The sequence below is a fragment of the Physella acuta genome, unplaced genomic scaffold (genome assembly GCF_028476545.2).
Source record: "Physella acuta isolate Inbredline_101_S28 unplaced genomic scaffold, ASM2847654v3 ptg001966l, whole genome shotgun sequence".
Taxonomy (NCBI): domain Eukaryota; kingdom Metazoa; phylum Mollusca; class Gastropoda; family Physidae; genus Physella; species Physella acuta.
Genome location: NW_026733471.1, coordinates 6012 through 33264, shown reverse-complemented (window position 1 = coordinate 33264; position 27253 = coordinate 6012). Strand labels below are relative to the sequence as shown.

The window sequence follows — 27253 nt, the reverse complement described above, 5'->3', positions numbered from 1 at the left end:
TAGTCCGGAGAAGGGGGGTACATTCTTCGGGGTGGGGGGGGGGCGTGGAGAGATGCTGTGAAGAAACACTGTGCATTGTGTATTTAAAAAATTTGAATATTTATATGTATTATTGTTTGACTCCCTAAAGAGATGCCTGAAAGAAACTCTGATATATATTTACCCGACCCCCCCCCCCCCCCCCCACACACACACATGAAACGAATAGCCACATTTTACAGAAAACATTTTTACTTTGCAAGGGTCACGTAATATCTGGTCCCGAACCCAGCCACGGGGATCGCCAACATAACGCTGTATAAATTTCGCCGGTTGAACCGTGTGTAATGCACCTGCAGACAGAACTTGTAGTCGCCAGAGCTCCTGGCTACGTATGCGTATGTCGCTGATGGTACTTCCGGAGGCCTATTACAAGGAAAGAGAAATGAGTGACTTTTATATAAAAATCTCTACGTCTCTAGATTGGGGTGATGCTGAAGAGAGGGCTCATTATCTAAAAATTTAAAAAAAAATTAATATTGATATGTAAAGGTTTTTTTAAAATCATAAACACAGTGTCAATCAATAAAAAAGGTGGGGGGCTAGATCTCAATTACTTAAATTTTAAATTAAATCAAACAAATGATGTTGAAGAAATAGAAACAAACCATTACGTAGTGTTTATTCAGTTTATTCAATTACGGTAACAATAGTAGGCACGAAGTTAAGTAGTGTAGCTAGTGCAAAACCTAGCCGGGACGGTAAGAACCTTTTTTACTTTCTCGTATATACGAAGTATAGAGAAAGTCTTGTAATCGTGCAAAAAAAAAGACGTTTTACACCTCACTGATACGGAAAAACATAATTTTGCAATTTTGTCCGTATGTCTGTGTGACTGTCTGTCAGTGTGTCCGTGTGTAAACACGATAACTTTAGTACCGTTATAGCTAGGTTGATGAAATTTAATATATAAGTATTTTATCAAAATCGTAGAAACGTATCGACTTTTGAGCGATTTCCGATAACCAGAAGTGGTACTTTTTCTACTTTGAATTTTTCAATAGCCTATAACTTGAGTACTATTTCAGATAAATAAATGAAATTTCACATGTAAGTAAAAGATCTAATTCTCTACCTTCTATCAAATTTTGAGTAATTTCCGTTGACCGGAAGTACTAATTTAGGCTATTTCCGACTTCTAAAAAAACATGCATGTAAATTTATAAAGTACTAATAATATTGCGCACTATTATGCACATTTTGTTTTGGCGTTTGCTTTGTGCGCAATTCTTTTTTCCACTAGATTTTAGTCATTTTTTTAAATTTTTAAGTAAACAAAAATCACTATATTCCGAGTTGCCATCTCAGTGTTATATAGGAATATTCGAGAAAGTTTAGGGGAGATCACTCCCGGTTTATTTTGTAAGGTAATCTTTACAGCTAAACGCAAGGTCAGTGTAAGAACTTTGTTAGGATTACAAAAAAAAAAATAGCCTCAAATAAGTTTTATTTAATAGCGTCGTGGGATCAATCGACTCAATGCTTCAGTTACAATAAATATCTTGTTTTTTTTTAAAAAAATCTTACATTCTGATTCCGTCAAAAGTGACGGTTTTCACTTCCGGACTCTGCAGCGTGATCTGCTTCTCCGCGTCCCCGTCCACGTTGTGGGCGGTTCTAAAAGTCACGTTGAAAGGTTCCCGTGACATGGTCAGGGCGAAGAAAATATATTGCCCGTCGGTGATTGGAGGAAACTGTAAGATGAAGTACGTCCCGTAGTGGAGAGTTTCAGCGGCTGAATTAAAAAAATAGAATTAGAGGCGTAGTGAATTATTACGGCAAACTATAGATTTTGCGCAACCCCTCCCCATTTATAGTTATAGTCTATTTTCTGAGCTTTGGTTATGTTTAACTCAGTAATACAGCTCAGAATGATATTTTGTTTATTTATAGGGTCCTACTTCTAACCTGTTTGGTGCCCCCCTTAGGTTCGCAGACCGGGACAGCCGCCCCACCCGCCCACCCTTAGCTACGCCTCAGAGCTGAAAGACAGCCTGCATTTCAGCATGTACAGGGTTAAATAACGATCTGGCTAAATCTTGGATAACAAATGATATAATACATGCATATAGGATGTCTGGATTTACTCACCATGAAGAGATAAAACGTAAAAACTCCAAGTGCAAGAAAAAACAACTAGTTTCAGCATTTTCCACGAACTGGAATTATATATATATATATATATATATATATATATATATATATATATATATATATATATATATATATATATATATATATATATATATGTATGTATATATATATATATATATATATGTATATATATATATATATATATATATATATATATATATATATATATATATATATATATATATATATATAGGCCTATATATATTTGTATATACAATATCTTATATACATATCTTATTTGTATTTGTCTTACAACTAGCATATTGCTTGCTTTAGGATTTATGCGGTTTTAACCCTTAAAGTGCCAGGCGGTATAAATCGTACCGGAGCACTAATTCATCTGTTTGATCCTGCTCTCGAGCGAACTCTCCAAATCAGTGGCGTAGGCAGGGGGGGGGGGTTAGGGGGGGTCATAACCCCCCCCCCATAGACCCATCGGTATATATAAAAAGTATGAGGGGGGTGCAAATCGAAAGTTTAAGGGGGGGGGGGGGGTGCAAATCGAAAGTTTGAGGGGGGTGCAAATCGAAAGTTTGTCCCCGGGTATAAATTGGAACCCCCCCCCCCCCCCTTGAGACGATCCTGGCTACGCCACTGCTCCAAATCAAGCCCATACTTTTTTCGTTACTCAGTCTGCTACCCCATACCACCCTATCAAAGTTGCAGATTTTGTTCTTCAAAATATCATTTTATTTACTTAAATATGTATTGATTTCGATCTGCGTTGAGGATGCCAATAGTAATCAATTTACTATTACAGTTTTAAAAAGTCGCAAAAAACGGCTAAAATCCAGTTTCTAACAATACTTTTCAAAATGCAAAAGTAGTTACACTTTATGATCCCCATTCCCTTTGTCACCCCCCCCCCCCCAAAGTTCGACTATTTCCATCCCCTCCCCCTGTATAAGTAAAGTGTGACCCCATTGCAGTGAGTCTTAGTAGTCTTACCACCTAAAAATAAGTCTTTGTGTTATATCGCTGTTCAAGCATCTCTTCGAACAAAAGCCCTCCCCCCCCCCCCCCGAACTAAATGAAATTTATATAGAAAATATATACTTTTACAGTGTCCGCCCCCCTACCCCCCGAAGAACGTCTACCGCCACCCCCCCCCCCCCCCCACCCCAGAAAATTTCAAGTGAAGTGCCCCCCCCCCCCCCCCCCCCCCGGAGAAAACAAAAGTCTGGAAGAAACACTGAGTATTCTCACAAACTATGTATTATTTTTATTTAAATCTAGATCTTCACGTGATAGGCCTATTTTAAAATGTTATGCTAAGTCGGTCTAGGCAGGTCTAGAATCTTGATACAGGCATACTGATATAGTCTAGACTAGACACAAGCTTATTCGCTAGTTCTTGTTCAAGATGTGACTTAAAAAATGAATCGTAAATTCCAAGGTTGCTTATATAAATTATAATAGTTTAAAATTGAAAATAGATTAAAATGTTTTAGTTAATTAGTATAGGATTCGTATCGTTGGTGTTATACTTTGTTCTTCTATAAAATACTAAATAGCGTAGAATACAATTCGGCCATTGTTTACATAAACCGTGCATTCCTCTAATTTTTAGTTTTCCGTTCAAAACTAGTGCAATTTTGCGTCGAGTTAAGGACTCGAAAGGTGGCTTAGCAATAGATCTTGCAATATAGCTGCATGGTCTTTTTGAGCCTCGTAAATAGTTGTATTATGGGGTTAACATTATAGTTATTTATAAAAAATATATATGCAGGCGTTGTTTATTATTTAGTGTTATTCTTTGACCTGCGAAGGGTTGGGGGGGGGGAGGGGGGGGGGTTGTGTCACAAAATAAAATTTTATACAAAGTCCTATTCATTAGGCCTATACGTATCTCTTTCAATTAGGTTTACGCCTATGAATGCTCTATTAATATTATTGTTGTTATGATCAACTTGTGTGAATACATTATATTTTGCTTTCTTAGTTTTATAATTTTTTAATTTAAAAAAAATTTAAATTATGCTTTGCAAAGTTTCGAATTAATCTTTTTTATCTAAAAGTAGAACTCTCCCAATAATAAGTTTCGATGATCAAAGGTTAAGGCCAAAGGTCTGACAGATGCTAGATATCTAGGCATTTCGATCCTTCTGATCTGTAGTTGTCACTCGCTCCTTTACCAAAACAAACGCACTTTTTATCTGTGTGATAACTAGATTTAGATCTGTACCCCCCTGTAAGCATTTCCTACTCTTATACATGGTTTTCCCTAAACTTTTATCAACTTTTAGAAGTAACGTTTCATTCATGTTTAGCTTTCATTTAGATCTAGATCTAGATCTAGATCTAGTTGATTTAGAAAGTTAGAGAAATCTAATCTACTAAAAGTAGGCCTACTATAGTACTAAACCTAGCGTAGACTCTGACTCTAGGCCCTAGAGTCTACTCTAGTCTAGAGTCAGACTCTAGACTCTAGTCTCTCCTTGAATAATTCTAGATCTAGAATTCTAGATCATCTAGATCTAGAATCTAGATTTCCAGGTAGAAACACACTTTCTTCCAAACTCATCTTAATCTTATTCATTCTCATCACTTCAGTCAGTACAGTACATCAGTCTTGAATGCTCTTCAATTTCAGTCTCAGTGATTCACACTTATTAGGCCTACTTATTATAATATTATTTTTTTTATTATTAGATCTAGATCTAGCATTTTTATGTCAGTGTATTCAACTGTGTGTGGTTTTGTACTGTGCAGCTTAGTCTGTTACCATGCAATTTTTGGGGTGTTTGTAAAATCTGGTAAATTGCAAGGCACAAAATGGTGAGGTGGTAAATTGCGAGAAAGGTGCGAAAGCTGCAGGCCACTTAACATTTTTGTCTCACATCTTACCCCCACTGGCCACTAAATACTTACGCTGGGAGGGAGTAAAATGCTAATATGTCTGTGAAAATTGAATCACACCCAATTAATAAAAACAATGAGCTTTGATGCAAGTGTTTCGTTTGTTTGTATTGTTGTAATTTCCACTTTTTCCATCGCTAGACATGCTGATGATTTATCAACTTCTTTCTTTTGTGTGGAACACCGAAGCTGCCCAATATATCTGCTTTTGAACATTCTGTTCTTAGTGCTGTACTCATCTTTATGACTACTACTTTTAGATTGTTAGTTTTCACAACAGCAACTACTGTCAGTCAGAAGAAACTAGGCTAGATTTTCCAAAAAATTTCTTTTACTGTAAAACTTAAGATATTGTGCCTAATGAGCGTTTAATGGACTTTCCCAATATGTTTAATCCAGTGAAATTCAATTTCATGCACTTAAATATTAAACTTTCCCATGGTAACAGCCTGACAAAACGTAAATGTTTATTCACATTTCTGCATAGCATATGGCATATGGAATTGTTTACTTAATGTAATGTCCTTTGAAATTACCTTTTATAACATAATTTTCTTCATATGACCACTAGACCAATATATACATTAAGTATCACCCTGAAGAGCTCTCTTTAACAATACCATCAAACACTAAAATCACTGTTAATAAGATGCTTTGGATGTAAATCCCCTAGCATATTTGAATGTGTTTTGGCGTTGTAGGTGAAATGTTGTATTCCTTGTTTCCAATAGGAGGAGAATGTCCAAGTTAACTTTGATCTCAAGCAACAAATGTTTTGGTGGAGAACAGAGAGTGTACAGCCATGAGAGGTATTTTAACATTTTATTTGTGTAGAGCAGGGGTCTCCAAACTGCGGCCCGCGAGGTCTTCTTATCCGGCCCGCGGAGATCTTTTTGTCCACGGAAAAAAACGTTTGTTGGTGATGGCTGAGGAACTTTGCCCAGAAAAATCAAAGACATGCCTGGAAGAAATGGCCCCCGAACTGAAATTTGATAGTTAATGCGGCCCTCGGACTGAAAAGTTTGGAGACCCCTGGTGTAGAGCTATTAGAGGTATTTGTAACTTTCTTTTTGTATAGCCATGAAAGGTATTTTAGCTTTTTTTTTTTGGTATTGAAATGAAAAGTATTGAACATTCTCTTCCTCTGTAAGACTCAAGGTTTCTACCATTCTATTTCTTTGTATAGGCTATAGCTATTTAAATTATTTTAACATTTCCTTTTGTGTAGTTTTGAAATGTTTAAAAAAATTTATTGTAAGCATATTGCTTTGAAAGATATTTTAAATTTCATTGCATTGCATTGCTTTGAAAGGCATGACGTTTACTACAGATTAGTTTATACAAGCCATGGAAAGCATTGATAACTTTACTGTTAAGACTTCACTCTCTTTTATTTAGATAAAACAATCCAGCATAGGTTATTCTAACATTCTAAATCCTAACAAAACTACCATTCCTCATGATTTTATTTATAGCCTACTATCATTACTCAAGTTAAATACAAAATGTCTGTTTTCAGCACAGAGGTAGCTTGTACTATGAAGTTTGGAATTTTTCTACCATCCAATGCACTTGATGGCGTGAAGTTGCCTGTGCTCTATTGGCTTTCAGGTGAAAACATACACAACAGGTGTATTATTTTAATATGACAAATCGAAAGTAGTTAAATCAATAGTATTTCCTGTTCAAGCCATTAAAAAAATGAATTATAGCAAGAAGCTGCATAGGAGCAAAATTGTTTCCAAATACTGGGCTAGTAAACAATTATGTTCGCATGGAAACACAGTCTTATAAACCAAGTATAAGAAACGTAATTGATGTTTTTACATTAAGTTTTTTGGATATGTTTTATAAAGTAAGATATTGCATTACTAGTGATTTATACCACAATGAACTTACTTTTGTTGTAATGTTTAGTAGTTCTTTTTCATTCTTCTGTGGCTGTATGGACAAAATTTTATTATAGCCTCTTGTCCATTTTCCTGTCTAAACAAAAATGGTTCAGTCCTCTAGCTGATGTGAACAAAACAAAAATGGTTCAGTCCTCTAGCTGATGTAAACAAAACAAAAATGGTTCAGTCCTCTAGCTGATGTGAACAAATCAAAAATGGTTCAGTCCTCTAGCTAATGTGAACAAAACAAAAATGGTTCAGTCCTCTAGCTAATGTGGACAAAACAAAAATGGTTCAGTCCCCTAGCTAATGTGGACAAAACAAAAATGGTTCAGTCCTCTAGTTGATGTAAACAAAACAAAAATGGTTCAGTCCTCTAGCTAATGTGGACAAAACAAAAATGGTTCAGTCCCCTAGCTAATGTGGACAAAACAAAAATGGTTCAGTCCTCTAGTTGATGTGAACAAAACAAAAATGGTTCAGTCCTCTAGTTGATGTGAACAAAACAAAAATGGTTCAGTCCTTTAGCTGATGTAAACAAAACAAAAATGGTTCTGTCCTCTAGTTGATGTGAACAAAACAAAAATGGTTCTGTCCTCTAGTTGATGTGAACAAAACAAAAATGGTTCTGTCCTGTGGCTAATGTAAATCAAACAAAAACGGTTCTGTCCTCTAGTTGATGTGAACAAAACAAAAATGGTTCTGTCCTCTAGTTGATGTGAACAAAACAAAAATGGTTCAGTCCTCTAGCTGATGTAAACAAAACAAAAATGGTTCTGTCCTCTAGTTGATGTGAACAAAACAAAAATGGTTCTGTCTTCTAGTTGATGTGAACAAAACAAAAATGGTTCTGTCCTCTAGTTGATGTGAACAAAACAAAAATGGTTCTGTCCTGTGGCTAATGTAAATCAAACAAAAACGGTTCTGTCCTCTAGTTGATGTGCACAAAACAAAAATGGTTCTGTCCTCTAGTTGATATGAACAAAACAAAAATGGTTCAGTCCTCTAGCTAATGTGAACAAAACAAAAATGGTTCAGTCCTCTAGCTGATGTGAACAAAACAAAAATGGTTCTGTCCTGTGGCTAATGTAAATCAAACAAAAACGGTTCTGTCCTCTAGCTAATGTAAACCAAACAAAAATGGTTCAGCCCTCTCTGATGTGAACAAAAAAAAATGGTTCAGTCCTGTGGCTGATGTGAACAAAACAAATTGTATTCTACCCCCAGGTCTGACTTGTACAGAGCAAAATTTCATCACAAAATATTATTCCATCCCCCAGGGCTGACTTGTACAGAGCAAAACTTCATCACAAAATTTTATTCCATCCCCCAGGGCTGACTTGTACAGAGCAAAACTTCATCACAAAATTTTATTCCATCCCCCAGAGCTGACGTGTACAGAGCAAAACTTCATCACAAAATTTTATTCCATCCCCCAGGGCTGTACAGAGCAAAACTTCATCACAAAATTTTATTCCATCCCCCAGGGCTGACTTGTACAGAGCAAAACTTCATCACAAAATTTTATTCCATCCCCCAGGGCTGTACAGAGCAAAACTTCATCACAAAATTTTATTCCATCCCCCAGAGCTGACTTGTACAGAGCAAAACTTCATCACAAAATTTTATTCCATCCCCCAGGGTTGACTTGTACAGAGCAAAACTTCATCACAAAAGCTGGGGCCCAGAGGGTGGCAGCCAAGCAGGATGTCATCATTGTAAACCCTGACACTAGCCCAAGTAATTCTTTAAAAGTTTATTACTAAGTACAGTTTTGGTAAAATTGTTCTGTACAATTTTTCTTTTACTTATTAAAACAATTTTATCATGTTCCTGGTAAATAATAATTTAGATTGGAGTTGTGTGTTTTTACTTATTTTTCTTTCTTTTTTACTTTTTTCTTTTGCTGGCCAAAATAGATTTTTTTAATAAATTACATGTTTTTGGATCTGTGCGCATTCTGCTTTATTTAAAGTTTTACCTAATCATTTTTAATATAATAACTAAAACACCTTTTCTCTTGTAGTGATTGTTGCAGGTTTTCTTACTTTATTATATTATAATGTGGTCAAGTTGATTTAACAATAAAACTTCATCATGCTCACAGGAGGATGCAACATAGAAGGAGAGGATGACAGCTACGACTTTGGTAGTGGAGCTGGGTTTTATGTTGATGCAACAACAGAGAAGTGGAAGGCAAACTACCGCATGTACTCATACGTGGTGAAAGAAGTGAGTGCTGGATTCAATTCACTCTTTTTATTCCAGTCCATAATTCTAGTCAAGCTTTGCTTTATATTTTGTGTTTCTAAAAATAATCTAACTTATATTTTTTTATCTGGTCCGTTTTTTTTGTCAGTTTTTAAATTTATTTTCTTGTCCATATTTCTATTCCGACTTTATGTAACATTTTTCTAGTCCCAGTTTTTATGTTAGACTTTAACCCTTTATCTACTGACGGTACTTATAAGTACCACTTTAATTAAGTGCCTGTATTATTTTTAATTTAATACGAATTTTAAAAATTATTGAGGTAATTAATAGTATTATCTCCCCTGAGTCGCCGGTAGTCGGAGGTATCAATGTTTTTTTTTTAAATTAATGGTGTGGCGCCATTTTCAATGTCTTGCTATATCGGTAGTTCACAATTGTTCTGTACAGTTCTCACACACGTTCCTGAATTCCCTTTGTTTTACCTTATTTTTCAAGTTTTCAACCCCAAATATTTTTTATTGGCACCTTCAATAGTCAGGCAAACGCGTTTAACAGCTAGTTATACAATTTTAATAACATTGTCTTTGTATTAGATCGATGTTTACAAGTGGACTTATAAGTACCGTCAGGGCACATGGTCATTTTTTTAGGATTTTTAGAAAATGGCAGATTTGTTAGGTGGAGTTACATAAATATTGTCTTGATAATAAATTATCGAAATGTACTCAAAAAATGATATTTGCACATTTATAAGAAGGTTTGCACAAGGTTTACCTAAGAAATATTGTAATTACATGTTAATTTCTATTAGTAAAAAATAACAAGAATAAAGGTATCAGTTGCAGGCTCGTGTACAAGGTTTAGTTTACTGCATTTGTATACCAAAGCCTAGTTCTAGTAGTTAGATTTAATTTGTTAGTTATATTTACTGCAATAAACTGTCTTGCTAACAATAACTAGCATTTACGTAATGTATACCTGTAGACTAGTAATAGTCCATACTTCTGCATATAGTATAGATCTATGAGGTAAATTTTAATCAGTAAACAGAAAAGAGTAATCCACTACAGCTATCCTAAACACATTGAGCTCACTTCTATTTATGAACTTTGCACTGTAGTGTAGACTTGTCATAACATTCTAGTAGGCTACAATTATACTAGTATTACTAGTAGTTGTGTGCTGAATGACTAGGCTTTTGTTTGTTTATGCGGCTCATTGTACTAGTTATTGGAAGCTTCCAGCAAAAGCATATTCATTCCAGCAACCGTTGCTACACCAGAAAGACCACAGACAAGATTGAGGGAACATGATATGTCGATCACTTTTGCTGTGTATGAGGTCTAAGATGTGTTCCCATAGAAAATCCAGTAAAAATCGTACTCAAAAAATACTTTTGTGCTGTATTTATGTGTGAAAATTACAAAATGTGATTGTTATGATGATTGCCATGTTATTAGTTAATAAATTGTATCGTTTGTTACTGTTTTGTAAAAAAAAAATTTTTGAAAAAAAATGTCCAAGATTACTGACGGTACTTATAAGTACCAATATCTGTTTGGGCCATTAAAAATTTATGAAACGAAATTTCCTTCGACATATGCTTTGAATGTGCCAAAAGCAATATAGTAACACATTGTTTAAGTAAAAATCTCATTCAGAACATAATTCCGTAAATAAAGGGTTAAGTATGTAAACTGTGTTTACCCAGACCACATTTCTTGTTTTGTTCAAACAGCTTAATTTAGGCCTAACAACAATGTTACTTAATGTCAGTATTTTTTCTGGCACCTCTAAAGGGGAGAAGGAAGGGAGTTGTTGCCGCCTCCCCTCTCCCCTCCCCTGGCAGTTTTAAGTGCTGCCTCTGAGAAAAGTGTCTGAAAAAAGGCCCTTCTTATTGATTACTCAGCATGGTCGAGTCGGTAAAGCTCATGGTTGCTAAACCGAAAAGTCTCAAGTTCCAACCCTCGGGCAGATGAGGCTCGTTAGCTGGGGACAGCCACTTCTAGGAGAGACAACTCCATAATCAAACAACTGCTGCCTTGTAGTTTGTTCTTGGTTGGACAAAGGCTATGGAAGCAAATCCAAAAAGAAAAGCAGGCTGAAATCGGAGTCAATGGCCTCAATGGCGCATAACCAGTTGACACGTATCCTTAATTGTGGTTGAGGCGTGGTCGAGTCGGCAAAAGCTCATGGTTGATAAATTTGAAAAAAGTCTCGAGTTCAAACCCTCTGGCAGATAAGGCTCGATCACTTCCAACACTAAAAATTAAGAACAAAGAAGAAGAAGAAGAAGCCCCCTTCCCTGGCAGTCTTAAGTGCTGCCCCAGAGAAAATTGTCTGGAAAAAAGGCCTTCTTATTGATTAGCCCCACATTCTCCCAGTTAGTTATACCAATGACTGTCTTCAGCATTATACCAAGTCCAAGCTCAGAATCCAAAACAACGAAGTTTTAAATCGACTGAACTTCACTTTTCTGTTTTCTTTTTGTGTAGCTCCCTGACCTGATCAATGAGAACTTCCCAACCCAGGCTGACAAGAAGGGAATCTTTGGTCACAGGTGATTGTTTCCCCTTTTATCATTTTCATTGTTTTAAACCATGGTGTAGAAAAATGTATTGGAGTTCTTTTAAATAAAAAGTAAATTTAAAAAAAAACAAGTTAATAAAAAGTCTAGTGACAATTTAAGCACAATTTCCTTATGTTATCCATAACAATTTTTTATTTTTTTGTGACCAAACGAAAGGATATTTTTTTGCGCTAAAAAAAAAGACAACTATATTAACCTATATTAACTGAAATAGTTTTATTTTAACGAGTAGGCCTACACGATGCTCAGCTTAAAAAAGTAGTAAATATCATCCTAGGCCTACACAATGATCAGTTTAAAAAAGTAGTAAATATTTTTTGGTGACCGAACGAAAGGATATTTTTGAAAACTTTCTTCAAAATTCAAAATTATGGCAGGAATCGTTTGGTAAATGTTTCAAGTCGCTAAGTGGTCTGGTTGACGAGATATGGGCCAAAAACTGCATTTTTTTTTAGGTTTTTTGGCTTTTCCTGGAAATCCAGGAAGGAATTCCGGGAATTTTTTTTGGCCCACAATCATCTTCGGAACTTGCTTAACATATTTGCTTTTGGAACTAGTCCTTGATATTGCTTCGTTGAGGAGGAGATACAACTTAAAGCTGCGGACACACATCCATCCATCCATCCATCACCAGAAATGACGAGTTAATAATCGCAATTGTCCAGTATGGAAATTGCGCTAAAAAGGAACTGTAGTCGAATTAGAAAACTATTAAGTAAAAACACATGCATTTAAAAAATAAATAAACATTTGAAGTTTTTATTTACATTAAAATTTTCCCAATGAGTTTGGCGCTTTTGTGAATTTGGTCATCTTAACAGAATGTCTTATAGTTATAGACAGAAAATATTGATCAAATATTGTCACTTTTACAAGATAACCACAATCAGATTTTTTCTTCTAAGATACTAATATATCTTAAATACACATCTATTTTGTTGTTGTACAATTGTCATTAGTTGTTTCCATACATATATTCATGCCTTTTTATTTTAATTCATGCTGTTTAATTTTAACTTTTAACACACTTCAAAATTATTTACAAAATAAAAAAAAAAAATTTTAATTACTGGCACCGTTTTTTTCTAAAATTTAATCTATGTAATTACGTCTGTGTTCTAGTTGTAAAATGTTGCACTTCAAAATTATTTACAAAATTAAAAAAAATTGTTTAATTACTGGCACCATTTTTTTGTAAAATTTAATCTATGTAATTACATTTGTGTTCCAGTTGTAAAATGCCGCTACAGATCTAAAGTAAAAAAGTTTTTGAAATATTGACCTTGACCTTTATGTACATCAACAGCATGGGAGGCCACGGTGCACTTGTCTGCGCACTTAAGAACCCCGGCCTCTACAGGTCTGTCAGCGCCTTCGCCCCCATCGCCCACCCCACAAAGTGTGGGTGGGGCAAGAAATGTTTCGCTGGGTATCTGGGACCAGATGAGAACCTTTGGAGGGTGAGTACATGCTTGTAAACATGTGAGCAGGATCTACTCTAGGGTGTGTTAGTGGCAGAATTACCGTAGCAACTAATCCAGACATAACAGCTAGATTGTAGCGAAGTGATAATAGTTGTCAGTAGGCTGTTAAAGTAATAATAGATGTCTCAGTAGGCTGTCAAAGTAATAATAGATATCTCAGTAGGTTCTGAAGTAATAATAGATAGCAGGCTGCCAAAGTAATAATAGATATATAAGTAGGCTATTAAAGTAATAATAGATATCTCAGTAGGCTGCCAAAGTAATAATAGATATCTCAGTAGGTTCTGAAGTAATAATAGATAGCAGGCTGCCAAAGTAATAATAGATATATAAGTAGGCTTCCAAAGTAATAATTTTAATAGATATCTCAGTAGGCTGTTAAAGTAATAATAGATATCTCAGTAGGCTGTTAAAATAATAATAGATATCTCAGTAGGCTGCCAAAGTAATAATAGCTATATCAATAGGCTGCCAAAGTAATAATAGATATCTCAGTAGACTGTTAAAGTAATAATAGATATCTCAGTAGGCTGCCAAAGTAATAAAGATATATGTAGGCAGCTGTTTAAGTAACATTTAACCAGTGTGCTGGCCATGGCTCTGAAGAGTCCTTGACCAATGTAGTGTGGCCTGCAGTGGGGAAACCCTAGTGAGATGAGACTTAAAATGGACAGGGCATGCTCTTTTATAGGTGGACCGTCTCATGAGCCTGTCAGTTTCATGTGACTGGTCACTCTGTCTTGGCTGGCCAGGTTTGTAACATGTGATTCACTGGTTCAGATACTGCACTGTCTTAATGGTCACTGCTCATGAATGGAACTAATCTTATTAATTAGTAAGTGAGGGAGACATTGGATGCATGTGAATAGGGGAGTAATCATTGCAGTTAAAGTAAATTGTTCTACCATGACATAAAACTATACTGTCCAACCTGTATCATCATCCCTTAAACCTTATTGGGGTCTTTGGAGCACCACAGTTAACCTGATAATTCTCAGCCATCCATCTCTGTCATCTGCCAATCTGATTTGTTCTAAGACAAACAGCCCCATCCAATCCTTGATGTCATCCATCCAGTGTCGTCTTTGACTTCCCTTCCTTCTTCTCCCTACTGGCACAGTGCGCAACAAGTCTAACCTGTAAGAGCTATGTAAATAAGAAAATGTAGTGTATCTGGTGGTTCTAAACTGATGACAGAATATCCTACAGGATTGTGCATTTCTGACACAACATGGAGAGTGCATCATTTTGTTGTAATGTGCAAGATGGTATAGATCAAAACTTCCTTGGTTTTCTTTATAGTTATTTTTTTAAAAATGTCTGTTTATGATGGTTTGGTGAATAAAGTGATACCACTAGCTGATACTTTCTATTTTAAACACAATTTTAAGCTTAGCATCTGTTTCTTTTAAAGATGTAACAAGCTGTTTGGTTAAAATGGTGCTATTCTAATAATTTACTTGTTAAAATACCATTTTGTGTTGTGATTCTTAGAAATGAGGGTTGATGTTCTATGGGAATGAAATATTTTGTTATATAAGATTGGCTATGGGTAAACTAGAAGTTAAATTATTGTGTTTTATACATTATATGCATAGTTGGTTACAGTGATCCTCTTCGCCATAGAAAGTTTAAAGATGTTGCTGTACTGAAATGCTGATTTCATCTTTTACATTAGTCACAGAAATGTTGAATCTTGATATTACTTATCAAACACTAGACCATGTTCCTGTATTCCTAGTTCTAACTTTGTCTTGTACACTCCAGGAATATGATGCTACTGAGCTAGTCAAGTCTTACAATGGGCCCCCACTTGATATTCTTGTAGATCAGGTTAGCAGAAATGTTTTTTATACATTTATTTTCTATTTTTACTGTTATATACCAAGATATTTTATATTTAGTAGTAATTTCATCTGCTATATTCCAAGCTTTTTAAAAAAAATATAACCCTTTACTTTTGAGGCTCTGAAAGTTTTTATCTTGCGATATGTGCAAGCAAAGGGACACAACTCTCTTTTTTTTTCAAACTATTACTTAAAATAATTAATTAACTAAAAAATCCACGCACATTTAAAAATTAAAACAAAATGTAATTCAATGAGAAAAAATGTATGCAGATTATTGTGCATAATTTTAATTACTATGCGATAGACATTTTATTTAAAAAGGATGATTGAACTTATTTGTGAAAAAAACAGTATACGCCAAACAAACGCTTTTGGCTGCCTAGGACTGTACCACAAGACAATAAATCTATAGGTTACAGATAGTAAAGTTAAGATTGATATTTTTACTTTGATGGAATAAAGAATAAATAAATGCTACCTAACTGGTCACCAAATCTACAGATCTCAGATAGTAAAGTTACGATTGATATTTTTACGGTGATATTATTTGATGGAACAAATAATAAATAAATGCTACCTACACTGGTCACCAAATCTACAGATCTCAGATAGTAAAGTTACGATTGATATTTTTACGGTGATATTATTTGATGGAACAAATAATAAATGAAGGTTCCTAACTGGTCACCAAATCTACAGATCTCAGATAGTAAAGTTACGATTGATATTTTTACTGTGATATTATTTGATGGAATAAATAATAAATAAATGCTACCTACACTGGTCACTAGGGAGCTTCTGACAACTTCCTGAAGGAGGGCCAGCTGTTACCTGAGAGATTGATTGAGTCCTGTGCTGAGAGCAAGATGCCCTGCATCATGAGGATGCAAGAGGTGAGTGACCTAGTTTTGTTGGTCAGACAGGTGAGTGACCTAGTTTGTTGGTTAGACAGGTGAGTGACCTAGTTTAAGGTCAGACAGGTGAGTGACCTAGTTTGTTGGTCAGACAAGTGAGTGACCTAGTTTGTTGGTCAGACAGGTGAGTGACCTGGTTTGTTGGTCAGACAGGTGAGTGACCTAGTTTGTTGGTCAGACAGGTGAGTGACCTAGTTTGTTGGTCAGACAGGTGAGTGACCTAGTTTGTTGGTCAGACAGGTGAGTGACCTAGTTTGTTGGTCAGACAAGTGAGTGACCTAGTTTGTTGGTCAGACAAGTGAGTAACCTTGTTTGTTGGTCAGACAATTGAGTAACCCAGTTTGTTGGTCTGACAGGTGAGTGAACTAGTTTGTTGGTCAGACGGGTGAGTGAACTTATTAGTGGGTTATGTAGCTGATGGTTCAAGGAAAATAGTGACAGTCAACCAAGCAACATTAGAAAACTACTTGATCTACTCTATATACTATCCGTCCTCAGGGCTACGACCACAGCTACTTCTTCATCGCTACCTTTATTGAGGATCACATTCTCCACCACATGAAGTACCTACAGTAATCTGCAGCCAGTCTCACTCCCAGGATATAATGGGCTGGACATGTCTGCTAGATCACGTGACTTAGTGAAAAACCTCTCTCGTCATAGAGAAAATATTATGGATAGTTTGACTTGTTCTGTATTAGTTGGTTTGTTGTGTATACATTTGGAAGAAGATGAACACACTGTGGGAGATTTCTTATTCAGCAAGTCTTTTAAAGTAATTTCTGTGAGTACTACCATTGCAATTTTACACCATTCCTGTTGCACTATTTACAATCAGGCTTCACACATTATGCCTAACTTTCAATTTCTCTGACATTGTTGAATGTAAATGTTTTTTTTTCTTTTTGGTTGGATTGGAAATTACTTAACTATTCTTTATGACACTTTTATAATCAGTGTTGAAAACAAAATTGATTTATTGCATGTTTAAATTTTACCATGGGAATTAACTGTTGCACTAGTTGCAGAGTTAATGTACCTGAGACTTTGTCAGTATTGGTTTATTGCTGTCATGTTTTTGTTGAAAACCTTTATAGCAATAATTTCTTTTTTGAAACACATTGCTAAAATAAAATTATTAAACACCATTTTTCCTGTGTGTTTTTATTTCAACTTGACTCTCAAACAATTTACAATTACAAAACTTAAAATAATTTCACTGCATTACTTCCCCTTCCAGTTTTCTCTGTCGGAGTTGTGTCAACCTGTGGATCCACTTGTTCATTTTTTCTTCAGGGTCACAATACAGCTGTAGAATTCAATGGCATAAAATTCATAAGGTTAAATATACTTGACATCTTAAAACTATTGTGAGGGTGAAAAAATTGACTTAGTCACAAAAACTGCAGTACCACAATTTTTAGGATAAAAAAAAAAAAGCATCATTTTAAAAGCATACGCATGGTACATTATCAATATATATAATTCTCTTCGTGGACACCATGACGCAAGCCGACTATCTAACCCTCCTCCTGCACCCTCCCTTGCTCTCCAGGCAACAAACCCGCTATCACCCCTACCAGTCTGGTGAGCTGTGGTTCGAATTTACAAATTATGAATTGCTGAATAGTTTAAAATAAAACAACTAAATAGCAGCATATGCTATGCGGATCGGCTCGTTGCATTGGTTAAGCTTAGAAATTTGAGCAGCCACACTTAGGACAGTGTGTAGAGCTTAACACTGCACTCTATGCTCGAATTTGTAGTGCACCTAGCTCTGTGGGGTACCTGACTGACATTAAGGAAACAAAAGTGGCTAGAGTAATGCTGAACATACTATCCCCCTGTGTACCGTTGTCTTGGACAAACAGGAAAAGATGATGATAAAATAAATAGCCTATGCCAGCTGGATCAATGAGTCATGGCAAGGTGGGAACTTGATCCAATCAATGTCACTAAGCCAGTAGAAAATGTTGGCCAGCAAGATCCAGTGCTGCGAAATGAATTCCCACATTCACATGTATTTATAGGATAATCAAATATTTTTGCATGAAATATCACCCAACATGTATAATTAGTTTGTGTTTAAGCTCAGCTGCTATAGTCTAAGCTCGCTAATAACTAATCAACTAAAGCAATGAGAAATTATATTCCATGCTGGAGACTCAGCATAAACAATTATGTATTCAAAGTAAAAACTACAAGAAATTTGTATGCACGTTTTTGTTTAAATTATTTATTTTGGCCTAAATTTTTCTTATGGGTCAAGTTGACCAACCTTGTATGGACAGGATTAATAAGGATTGTTTATCAGTTTAAAAAATTAAACAAAATATTAGTTTTTGACATGATAACTGTACATTATGAAAATCTGTGAGAAATGTATGACTACTCAGAGGCGTAGCGAGGGGGGGGGTGCGGACCGCACCAGGTGACACCATTTAGGGGGCTGACACCAAGGCAAAAAATAGCAAAATATATAGAGAAAAACTTGAGAGGGGGGGGGGGGTGCAAATCGAAAGTTTGAGGAGGGGAGGTGGGTGCAAATCGAAAACTTGAGGGGGTGCAAATAAAAAAATTGAAAGTTTGTCCCCGGGAAGGGTCGCTACGCCTCTGGGGGGTGACGCTATTAAGTGCCGCACCGGGTGACACCCGACCTCGCTACGCCACTGTGACTACTGATGGTAGGAAAATCAAATGTTCTTACACTGGGGTGCATGATTGACTCTGAGTCCAGCTGTAGAGGCTTCATGTCAGGGTCAGGTTTGATGGTGAACCCTGACACTGACAGCGATCCAAAAATAGCATCGTCATGGCTAGCCTGCGTGTCTGTCACTTCATCCATCTGTCACCAAGCAAAACATCAAATAGATTTTTATTACTGACATCAAATACATTTTAATTACTGACATCAAATTAAATTTAATTACTGACATCAAATTTTAATTACTGGCAAAAGCTTCATTCATTTTTCTAGGCTCATCGTTTATTAACAAAAATAAAATAGAAAAATAATACTTCATGTACCTTTTTTTTAAAAATAATATTAAATAATAGTAACTTATATCATAATTTTTTTGATAGTTTTGTTTAAGTCATACTACGATAATATAATTTGGATACAGCTAGTTGTATGAATATATAAAACACAATGTTTTTCTGTGTAAAAGTACTGATCATTTTCTCAGTACTAATAGTGCAATTTATGAATCAACTACTGTGTGATTATGGGATCAAGAAAATTTCACTGTTCAGCAAATATATAAATGAATATTCATTATACATGCTAGAACCACAAACAAAAATTTAAAAAATTGTATCCTCTACAACTGTATTACAGATATAATACACCTATGACATAATCAGAATTTTTTTTATTTATTTCAACCTTAGTCTTAACATGGTTATAATAAAATGTCATGTTTGAAAAATGTGGCAACAACCTTAGTTTGAATGCAATATTTTTAAAATGTGGCACAAACTCTAATTTTTTAATGCAATATTTGAAAACTGACAAAAACCTTAGTTTTTTGACACAATATTTGAAAACTGTGACACCAACCTTAGTTTTTGCACGTGATGTTTTGAACACGGACTGGACAAAACTGTTGGACTCAATAGCAGCGACAGAGCTAGCAAATGCCTGAGACTCAGCTAGGGAGGCTGCCACTGAAACAGCTGAGGGGATTTCTCTGACCCTCAACTTTTCATCTGCGGCAGCTGTTTGGGACAGCAAGATATTTCATTAGATTAGCTTTACTTAGATTTGTATTGATGGGGGACAACCAAATCAATTATCAGATAAATGAAACAAACCCATATAGAAGTGTAACATATGGAGCCTAAAACAAACCTCACACAAATGTTCAGATATGAGACATAAAAAACCTCATAGAGAATTATGATGTCTGGCACCAAAAAAAAATATTTGAAAATAAAAGAAAAAGCAACTGAATGATTTACCAGCTGCCTTGAGAGCCAGCCTCATCCTTTCCTCTGCTTGTTCAGATGGTGTCTGAAAGGTCAAGTAGAAACAGCATTATAATATTGGGGGTAGTAGTGGTAGGTAGTAGATGCAGCATTACCACTTTAACAATATTGGGGGTAGGAGTGGTAGGTAGTAGATGCAGCATTACCACGTTAACAATATTGAGGGTAGTAGTGGTAGATAGATATAACAATTACCACTTTAACAATATTTGGGGTAGTAGTGGTAGATAGATATAACATTACCACTTAAACAATGTTGAGGGTAGGAGTGGTAGGTAGATGCAACATTACCACTTTAGTGTTGGTGATGGTAGGTGTGGTAGAAAGGTAGCAACATTACCACTTTAGTGTTGGTGAGGGTAGGTGTGGTAGATAGGTAGCAACATTACCACTTTAGTGTTGGTGATGGTAGGTGTAGTAGATAGATGCAACATTACCACTTTAGTGTTGGTGATGGTAGGTGTGGTAGATAGATGCAACATTACCACTTTAGTGTTGGTGATGGTAGGTGTGGTAGATAGGTAGCAACATTACCACTTTAGTGTTGGTGAGGGTAGGTGTGGTAGGTAGATGCAACATTACCATTTTAGTGTTGGTGATGGTAGGTGTGGTAGATAGGTAGCAACATTACCACTTTAGTGTTGGTGAGGGTAGGTATGGTAGATAGATGCAACATTACCACTTTACTGTTGGTGAGGGTAAGTGTGGTAGGTAGAAACAACATTACCGGTTTGTATGTTATATGATAACAAAGATGGGCTGGATAGCTGCAAACCAAAACTTTGCAACCACATATATATATATATATATATAATTGGCTAAACTGTTGTTAAGCAATGGAGTGGTGAAAATTACAGCTAAAGTCTTAAACTGGTGGTCCTGGTCAGCTAGACAACCTTGTGTCCAGCCAGTCCAGGTAATAAGTCCACAATATTTCAGAACGTAAAAGCCAATAGTGAAGGTAGTAAATATTTTATGTGCTTAGAAATAATAAAATGTGCATATAAAAAATGTAAATTGACAGTACCATATTGCTAAACCCTGGGGACACATCTGTAATGGAAAGCCTGAAAAACAAAATGGATGAAGCAATAAACCTCACACATTTAAAAAGAAATTTAAACCTACAATGCTAAATGGTAGTTATTCTTAACATTCATGATGCAAAATTTGATTTTAATTACAAAATTGTGAGATTTTAATATTCTGCACAAACTTTTTCATTTCCATTTATAATTCTATCTTTTATAAGGAATAAAATCAAATGAACTGACCCTTTAACATTGACATTAGGATATAAAATCAAATGAACTGATCCTTTAACATTGACATTAGGATATAAAATCAAATGAACTGACCCTTTAACATTGACATTAGGATATAAAATCAAATGAACTGACCCTTTAACATTGACATTAGGATATAAAATCAAATGAACTGACCCTTTAACATTGACATTAGGATATAAAATCAAATGAACTGATCCTTTAACCCTTTGAGCCCGCCAGGCCGGTAAACCGGCTTCAACATTAGGCATATATGTTCAAAAAGCCGGTTTTCCGGCCCGATGATCTAGCGTCATATTCCTAGCGGCCAGTATATGGTCTAATTAAATATAATTAGCGGAAGACTTACTAAAACTGCGCATGTCTTTTGAGTGCGGGATTAAGATTTTAAAATTGATTTTTAGGAAAAGTGAAAGTAAAAGTGTTTACATTTCGTAGCAATGCTGCCGAAACGAAAAGCTGAGCCACAGCCCTCAACTTCATCACATAAAGTTGGTGCAAAAGATGAAGCAAAAGACCGAAATATCAACAAAAGAAGTAGAATGACTGCACCTCAGGCAATACAACTACTTATTGATTCTGATGAAGAAGATAATATCCATGGTCTATATTGTGATGATAGTGACGTTGAATTTGAGACTGAACACAGTGACATTGATAATGAAACTGTTCAAGTACGTTCTGATGCACGTGGCGTCAAGGACAAAGACTTGCCGAAACGAAAAAAAAATGTTTACTGGTGCAAAACATGCAAATTTTTTCTTTGCATCGGGTCCGGCAGTGATAACTGTTTTGAAAGTTATCACACAAAAGTGGACTTCTGGCTATGAACTAGTATGGCCAGGTATCAATAATAACAAAACAATTACTAAATGTAAATTGGTTTCTTCTATGTTCTATCAAAACAATAATGATGTGTTCGTTTTATATACATTGTTCTATTCAAACATTGTAAAAAAAAATTAAGAATTTCAGAATCTTGCTGCATTGTTGTTTGATCCTGAGTCTGGATACCAAATTTGATTGATTATCTCAAACGGTTCAAAAGTTATAGGCAAAGTTAGAAGCAGATAAGTGAAAATCGTTTTGGGCCTGGGAGCTCAGGAAATGGGAGAAATTAGATCAGGGAGGCCAGGGCTCAAAGGGTTAACATTGACATTAGGATATAATCCTAAAATCAAATGAACTGACCCTTTAACATTGACATTAGGATATAAAATCAAATGAACTGACCCTTTAACATTGACATTAGGATATAAAATCAAATGAACTGACCCTTTAACATTGACATTAGGATATAAAATCAAATGAACTGACCCTTTAACATTGACATTAGGATATAAAATCAAATGAACTGACCCTTAAACATTGACATTAGGATATAAAATCAAATGAACTGACCCTTTAACATTGACATTAGGATATAATCCTAAAATCAAATGAACTGACCCTTTAACATTGACATTAGGATATAAAATCAAATGAACTGACCCTTTAACATTGACATTAGGATATAAAATCAAATGAACTGACCCTTTAACATTGACATTAGGATATAAAATCAAATGAACTGACCCTTAAACATTGACATTAGGATATAAAATCAAATGAACTGACCCTTTAACATTGACATTAGGATATAAAATCAAATGAACTGACCATTTAACATTGACATTAGGATATAAAAATCAAATGAACTGACCCTTTAACATTGACATTAGGATATAAAATCAAATGAACTGACCCTTTAACATTGACATTAGGACTACCCCTGGAGTGGCTGGTGTCTCGTCTCGCCTCTGTAGAGGACCGGCTGGTACGAAACATTTTAACATGATATTAAAATTATGTAAGGACTTAAAACTAATATGAAAGTAATAAACAGATATAGGCCTACAACCTAACTTTTAACTTATTCGAATCTTGACATTAATCTGATATTGAAAAACTTATAACTGGTGTAAAATTGACAATCAAATAATATAAAACTTGGCATTTAACTGAATAGATCATAACCCTTAAGAAAATTCGAGGTTTTAGAGGTTCTAACCTTCACATTTTCAGTTAAGAATTAATTCTTCTGAAGGGTACAACACTTATATTATTCTATAGTTATTCTACAGGGTACCAAATGTTTTATGTTACCTGAGTGAAGTTGTTCTTCTCCAGGGTACCAAATCTTACATACCTCAGTGAATTTGTTCTTCTACAGGGTACCTACCCTTATATTACTAGAAAATGAGTTATTCTGCAGGGTACCAAATGTTTTATGTTACCTGAGTGAATTAGTTATTCTGTAGGGTACCAAATGTTTTATGTTACCTGAGTGAATTTGTTCTGTCGTAAGACCTGGATCTCCTGTCACGCTCCCTCGAGTAGGCCCTACCTACCCTTATATTACTAAGAAACTGAGTTATTCTGCAGGGTACCAAATGTTTTATGTTACCTGAGTGAATTTGTTCTGTCGTAAGACCTTGACCTTCTGTCACGCTCCCTCGAGTAGGACCTCCGACGGTTGCGAGAGGGAGATTTTGACCTTCTGCTTCTTGAGTGGGACCTTGACCTTCTCCTGCCAACCGGTGACCTGGTCCTTGATCTTGCCCTCCTGGGTGGTGGTGACCGCGACCTGCGCGAGGCTCGCCTGTCTGGAGACCGTGACCTTGAGCGTGGTTTCCGACTGACATATTTATCAAGACTGGTTGACCTATAACACCAAAAAAATAAACAATTATTTTCTCAATATTTTTATAGAGTCATAAAAGATTCCTGTATGGACCTAGCAATCCATTGGGCAGATGAATTAGAGTTCATTAACATACATTTCTTGACCTCGACATATGAAGGGAAAATGTGGTCAGCATTATGCCCAACTGCCTTTACTTACCTTGGTTGGACTCAGGGACATTCCACTGGTTTGAACCCAGATTCAAACTCAATACTTTCAGGTTAGCTGTCTAGCACTCATAAACTTACATATAAACTTATATATTTAAACTATGAATTCTATACCTGGAACGACCTCTTTTGCTGATGTATTTATCCAGGCTGTTTGACCTTGACCTAGAAATTTAAAACAATATATTCTTAAACATTAAGTATTAAAAAAAAGCAGCTTTTAATTTTTTTTTGTTGGTAGAACAAGTAGAAGAATATGTAGATCTTTCCTGGTTTCTAAATTAAACAGAAGTTCTTAATTTTCTTACAGCATCTACACAAAGCCCCTCTGTAAATTTATCTAAACAAATGTACTAAATAAATGAAATAATAACTTGAAATGGATTAAGTAGGCATATAAATAATTTCTAAGTTAATTTATAAATAAAGTAAACCCTTTGTTTATTTTCTATGTGCAAGTACATTTTTCAAATGTAAAAAAAAAAAAAAAATCAACTATCTTGTTAAACTGCGATAATGCTTGAGTTTACTAGTCTTTTTATACAAAAAAAAAATATCTGTATACAATTTATCAAATTTAACCCAGGATACTGAATTAAAATAATACAATATTACCTCGATCTTCTGGAGGACCTGGATTCAGTTGTCCGCTTTCTGTCAGGGCTGCGACTTCTATGTCTCTTCTTTGACTTTTTGTTTCTGTTGCTGGAGTTATGGCTGGTGTCACTGTCGTCACTAGACCTGAACACAAAATTGAGTTCTCGACTTAATTAACAGCATGAAGCTGATTAACAAAAAAAAACTTGAAATTTATTTTTTTATTTACAACCTAAACAATGCAAGGAATCGTGTTATTCTACTATAACAATAAAAAAAAATTCTTTTTTAATTCACAACTCAAAAAAAAAAAAAAAACATAAATCAATGTAGGCCTAATTTAAAACAAACTAATATTATACAATTTTGTTTTAGCAGATGATATCAACAAGTGCATTTCTGCCAGCATTATTCTTTCTCCCTCTCACATGGCATCACCTTGTTCGGATATCATAGTATTTTGTTCAGATTATGTTCTTAATCACCAGATCATGCCAATCACTTGATATCAAATTTAATTTTCATGGTGACGCTTACTTTAATCCAAACAGCCCAATACATTAATAGAGGATTATATATATATATATATATATATATATATATATATATATATATATATATACACACACAAATACGCAGCCTGTCTCCTGCAAGGACATTGGTCGTCAATGATACATTTTTCACCCTGAAGGAAAACGTAAAAACAAAAACAAACTGAATTTTACTTAGTTCTCTTCTTTTTCTTCTTCCTTGACTTTCTAGAGTGGTCTTCATCGCTGTCGTCAGATCTGTAGCGGCCCATCATGCGATTTCTGTACGAAAAATGTAGGAATATTCAACTTTTATGATCATTTCTCAAAAGGAATTTAAAGTTATAAGTTGCAATAGTATGTTTATGCTCATGAAGATGATTTAAACTGACAAAGAAGAAAGAAAGAGTTTAACTTTGGAACACATACACCAATAATTAAGGAGTGTTTTCAGCTAAGCTGTTTCTTTACTGGTGAATATAAATTATTTAAAATCTTTTTCTGCTATTGTTTTTTTTAAAGTTAAGGCACGACACATGCCACTATGCAGTTGTGGTATTTAGGTGCCTACACACAGACTGGCTGTGACCAAGTGGTTGGGGATATAAATAAAAGTGACTCTTCCCAACTTAAATTAAAAATTTTCTATCACCTTAATTACCAATTAGTCTTAATAATAATAACAGTACTAGGCCTAATCATAGTAGTACTTAGTTAAGCCTACTAATTGGGGCGTAATATAAAATAGGCCCTAGGCCTAATTAAAAAAAAAAATTAAAATACGCCCTAAATAGCCTAGATTAAAATTATTTTTACATTCAAGCCAAGGTTGAGGGTTGATGCCTGGCCTGGTTATGGTAGCCAGCAATCTCTACAATAGTACCACTATATTAATTAATTTAGATCTAATAGATTCTAGATCTTCTTCTTTCTTCTGCATTTTTAATTGAGTTTATGTTGGAGGATTTAAACAATTAATTTAATAACTAAATAATTAATTAAAACAACAAGTCCAACTGATTTGAGTCTAGAATACTAGAATAGTCTAGATCAGGGGTCTCCAAACTACGGCACGCGGGCCGGATGCGGCCCGTGATGTCTTCTCATCCGGCCCGCTGAGATCTTTTTGTCCACGGAAAAAAACATTTGTTGGTGATGGCTGAGGAACTTTGTCCAGAAAAATCAAAGACATGCCTGGAAGAAACGGCCCTCGAAGTGAAATTTGATAGTTAATGCGGCCCTCGGACTGAAAAGTTTGGAGACCCCTGGTCTAGAGGATAGATCTACTAACAACTAATCTAGAAGTCTGGATCTAGACAAGATTCTTCTTCTAGATCTCTAAATCATCTAGATCTAGATCTAAATTCTTGATTCTAGATCTAATCTTATTATTATTGTATATTGAAGATCAGTGCACTCTGTCTCACTTCACTCATTGTGAGAGACTGTAGATATAGTGTAGTGTTACTAGACAATACTACTAGAGCCTAGATCTAGATTCTAGATCTAACTACTAGAAACTAGACTACTCTGTTCTGTTAGTCACTGTGTGACTGTTGGCTGAGCTTGGGCACAGAGTCCACACGTTGCTACAAAAGTGATTAAATTTATTAAATTTAAATCTAGAATAGATCTAGATCTAGATTCTAGATCTAAATTTTAGAAAGCTGTAAGATAATAGTTTTTTACTAGATCTAGGCCTATCATTTATTATTTAGTTAGACCTAATAAAACATTAAATCTAGATCTAAATGACAAAACGAAACTAGATTCTAGATTAGATTTTACCTCACTTCTACAAAGTTTTACCAAGATCTAGATCTATCTGGTTAGGAAAAGATCACCGATGTAAACAAATAGTAATAGTAAAAGAGTAGCCCTTCCTTAAACAAAATATGCTTCGTTCTTTTTTGTTTTATAGTTTTCAAATAAAGAACCACTAGATCTAGAATTCTAGAT

At 35.1% G+C, this 27253-nt stretch overlaps 2 protein-coding genes and 1 long non-coding RNA gene across 4 annotated transcripts; 1 reads left to right on the top strand and 2 right to left on the bottom strand.

Annotated features, from left to right (window-relative positions):
* Positions 1–240: 240 nt before the first annotated feature.
* On the bottom strand, positions 241–3756 carry LOC131931428 (uncharacterized). The gene is made up of 4 exons (XR_009384292.1): positions 3681–3756; positions 2131–2198; positions 1567–1774; positions 241–405 (listed from the first exon to the last, which is right to left on the bottom strand). It is a non-coding gene; the product is annotated as an uncharacterized LOC131931428 (long non-coding RNA).
* Positions 3757–4231: 475 nt separating this feature from the next.
* On the top strand, positions 4232–17147 carry LOC131931427 (S-formylglutathione hydrolase). 2 transcript variants are annotated; one of them, XM_059288226.1, is made up of 10 exons: positions 4232–4260; positions 5784–5861; positions 6572–6663; positions 8586–8684; positions 9052–9176; positions 11654–11718; positions 13055–13208; positions 15000–15065; positions 15874–15975; positions 16495–17147. In XM_059288226.1, exons 2-10 carry the CDS (start codon positions 5791–5793, stop codon positions 16570–16572), a joined length of 852 nt encoding a protein of 283 aa, XP_059144209.1. In that variant the 5' UTR covers positions 4232–4260; positions 5784–5790; the 3' UTR covers positions 16573–17147. The 2 variants fall into 2 exon arrangements, with proteins under 2 accessions (XP_059144209.1, XP_059144208.1); XM_059288225.1 differs by lacking the exon at positions 4232–4260 and adding an exon at positions 4281–4384.
* Positions 17145–27112, bottom strand: LOC131931426 (serine/Arginine-related protein 53). The gene is made up of 11 exons (XM_059288224.1): positions 27083–27112; positions 25490–25576; positions 24783–24908; positions 24282–24332; positions 23595–23976; positions 23017–23085; positions 21014–21053; positions 19960–20011; positions 19559–19716; positions 18704–18841; positions 17145–17305 (listed from the first exon to the last, which is right to left on the bottom strand). The coding sequence occupies exons 2-11, from the start codon at positions 25536–25538 to the stop codon at positions 17213–17215; spliced, it is 1158 nt and encodes a 385-aa protein (XP_059144207.1). The 5' UTR covers positions 25539–25576; positions 27083–27112; the 3' UTR covers positions 17145–17212.
* Positions 27113–27253: the final 141 nt, after the last annotated feature.

What these genes read in the sequence shown, in the direction of transcription:
- LOC131931427 (XM_059288226.1), top strand. Translation starts at nt 5,791, where the DNA reads ATGTCCAAGTTAACTTTGATCTCAAGCAACAAATGTTTTGGTGGAGAA. An exon ending in ACTCATACGTGGTGAAAGAA is followed by an intron (nt 9,177 to 11,653) that starts GTGAGTGCTGGA and finishes CTTTTTGTGTAG; the next exon opens with CTCCCTGACCTGATCAATGA. An exon ending in TTGATATTCTTGTAGATCAG is followed by an intron (nt 15,066 to 15,873) that starts GTTAGCAGAAAT and finishes ACTGGTCACTAG; the next exon opens with GGAGCTTCTGACAACTTCCT.
- LOC131931426 (XM_059288224.1), bottom strand. Translation starts at nt 25,538, where the DNA reads ATGAAGACCACTCTAGAAAGTCAAGGAAGAAGAAAAAGAAGAGAACTA. An exon ending in CCTAATGTCAATGTTAAAGG is followed by an intron (nt 21,054 to 23,016) that starts GTCAGTTCATTT and finishes TTTGTTTTTCAG; the next exon opens with GCTTTCCATTACAGATGTGT. An exon ending in AGTCAATCATGCACCCCAGT is followed by an intron (nt 17,306 to 18,703) that starts GTAAGAACATTT and finishes TGAATTCTACAG; the next exon opens with CTGTATTGTGACCCTGAAGA.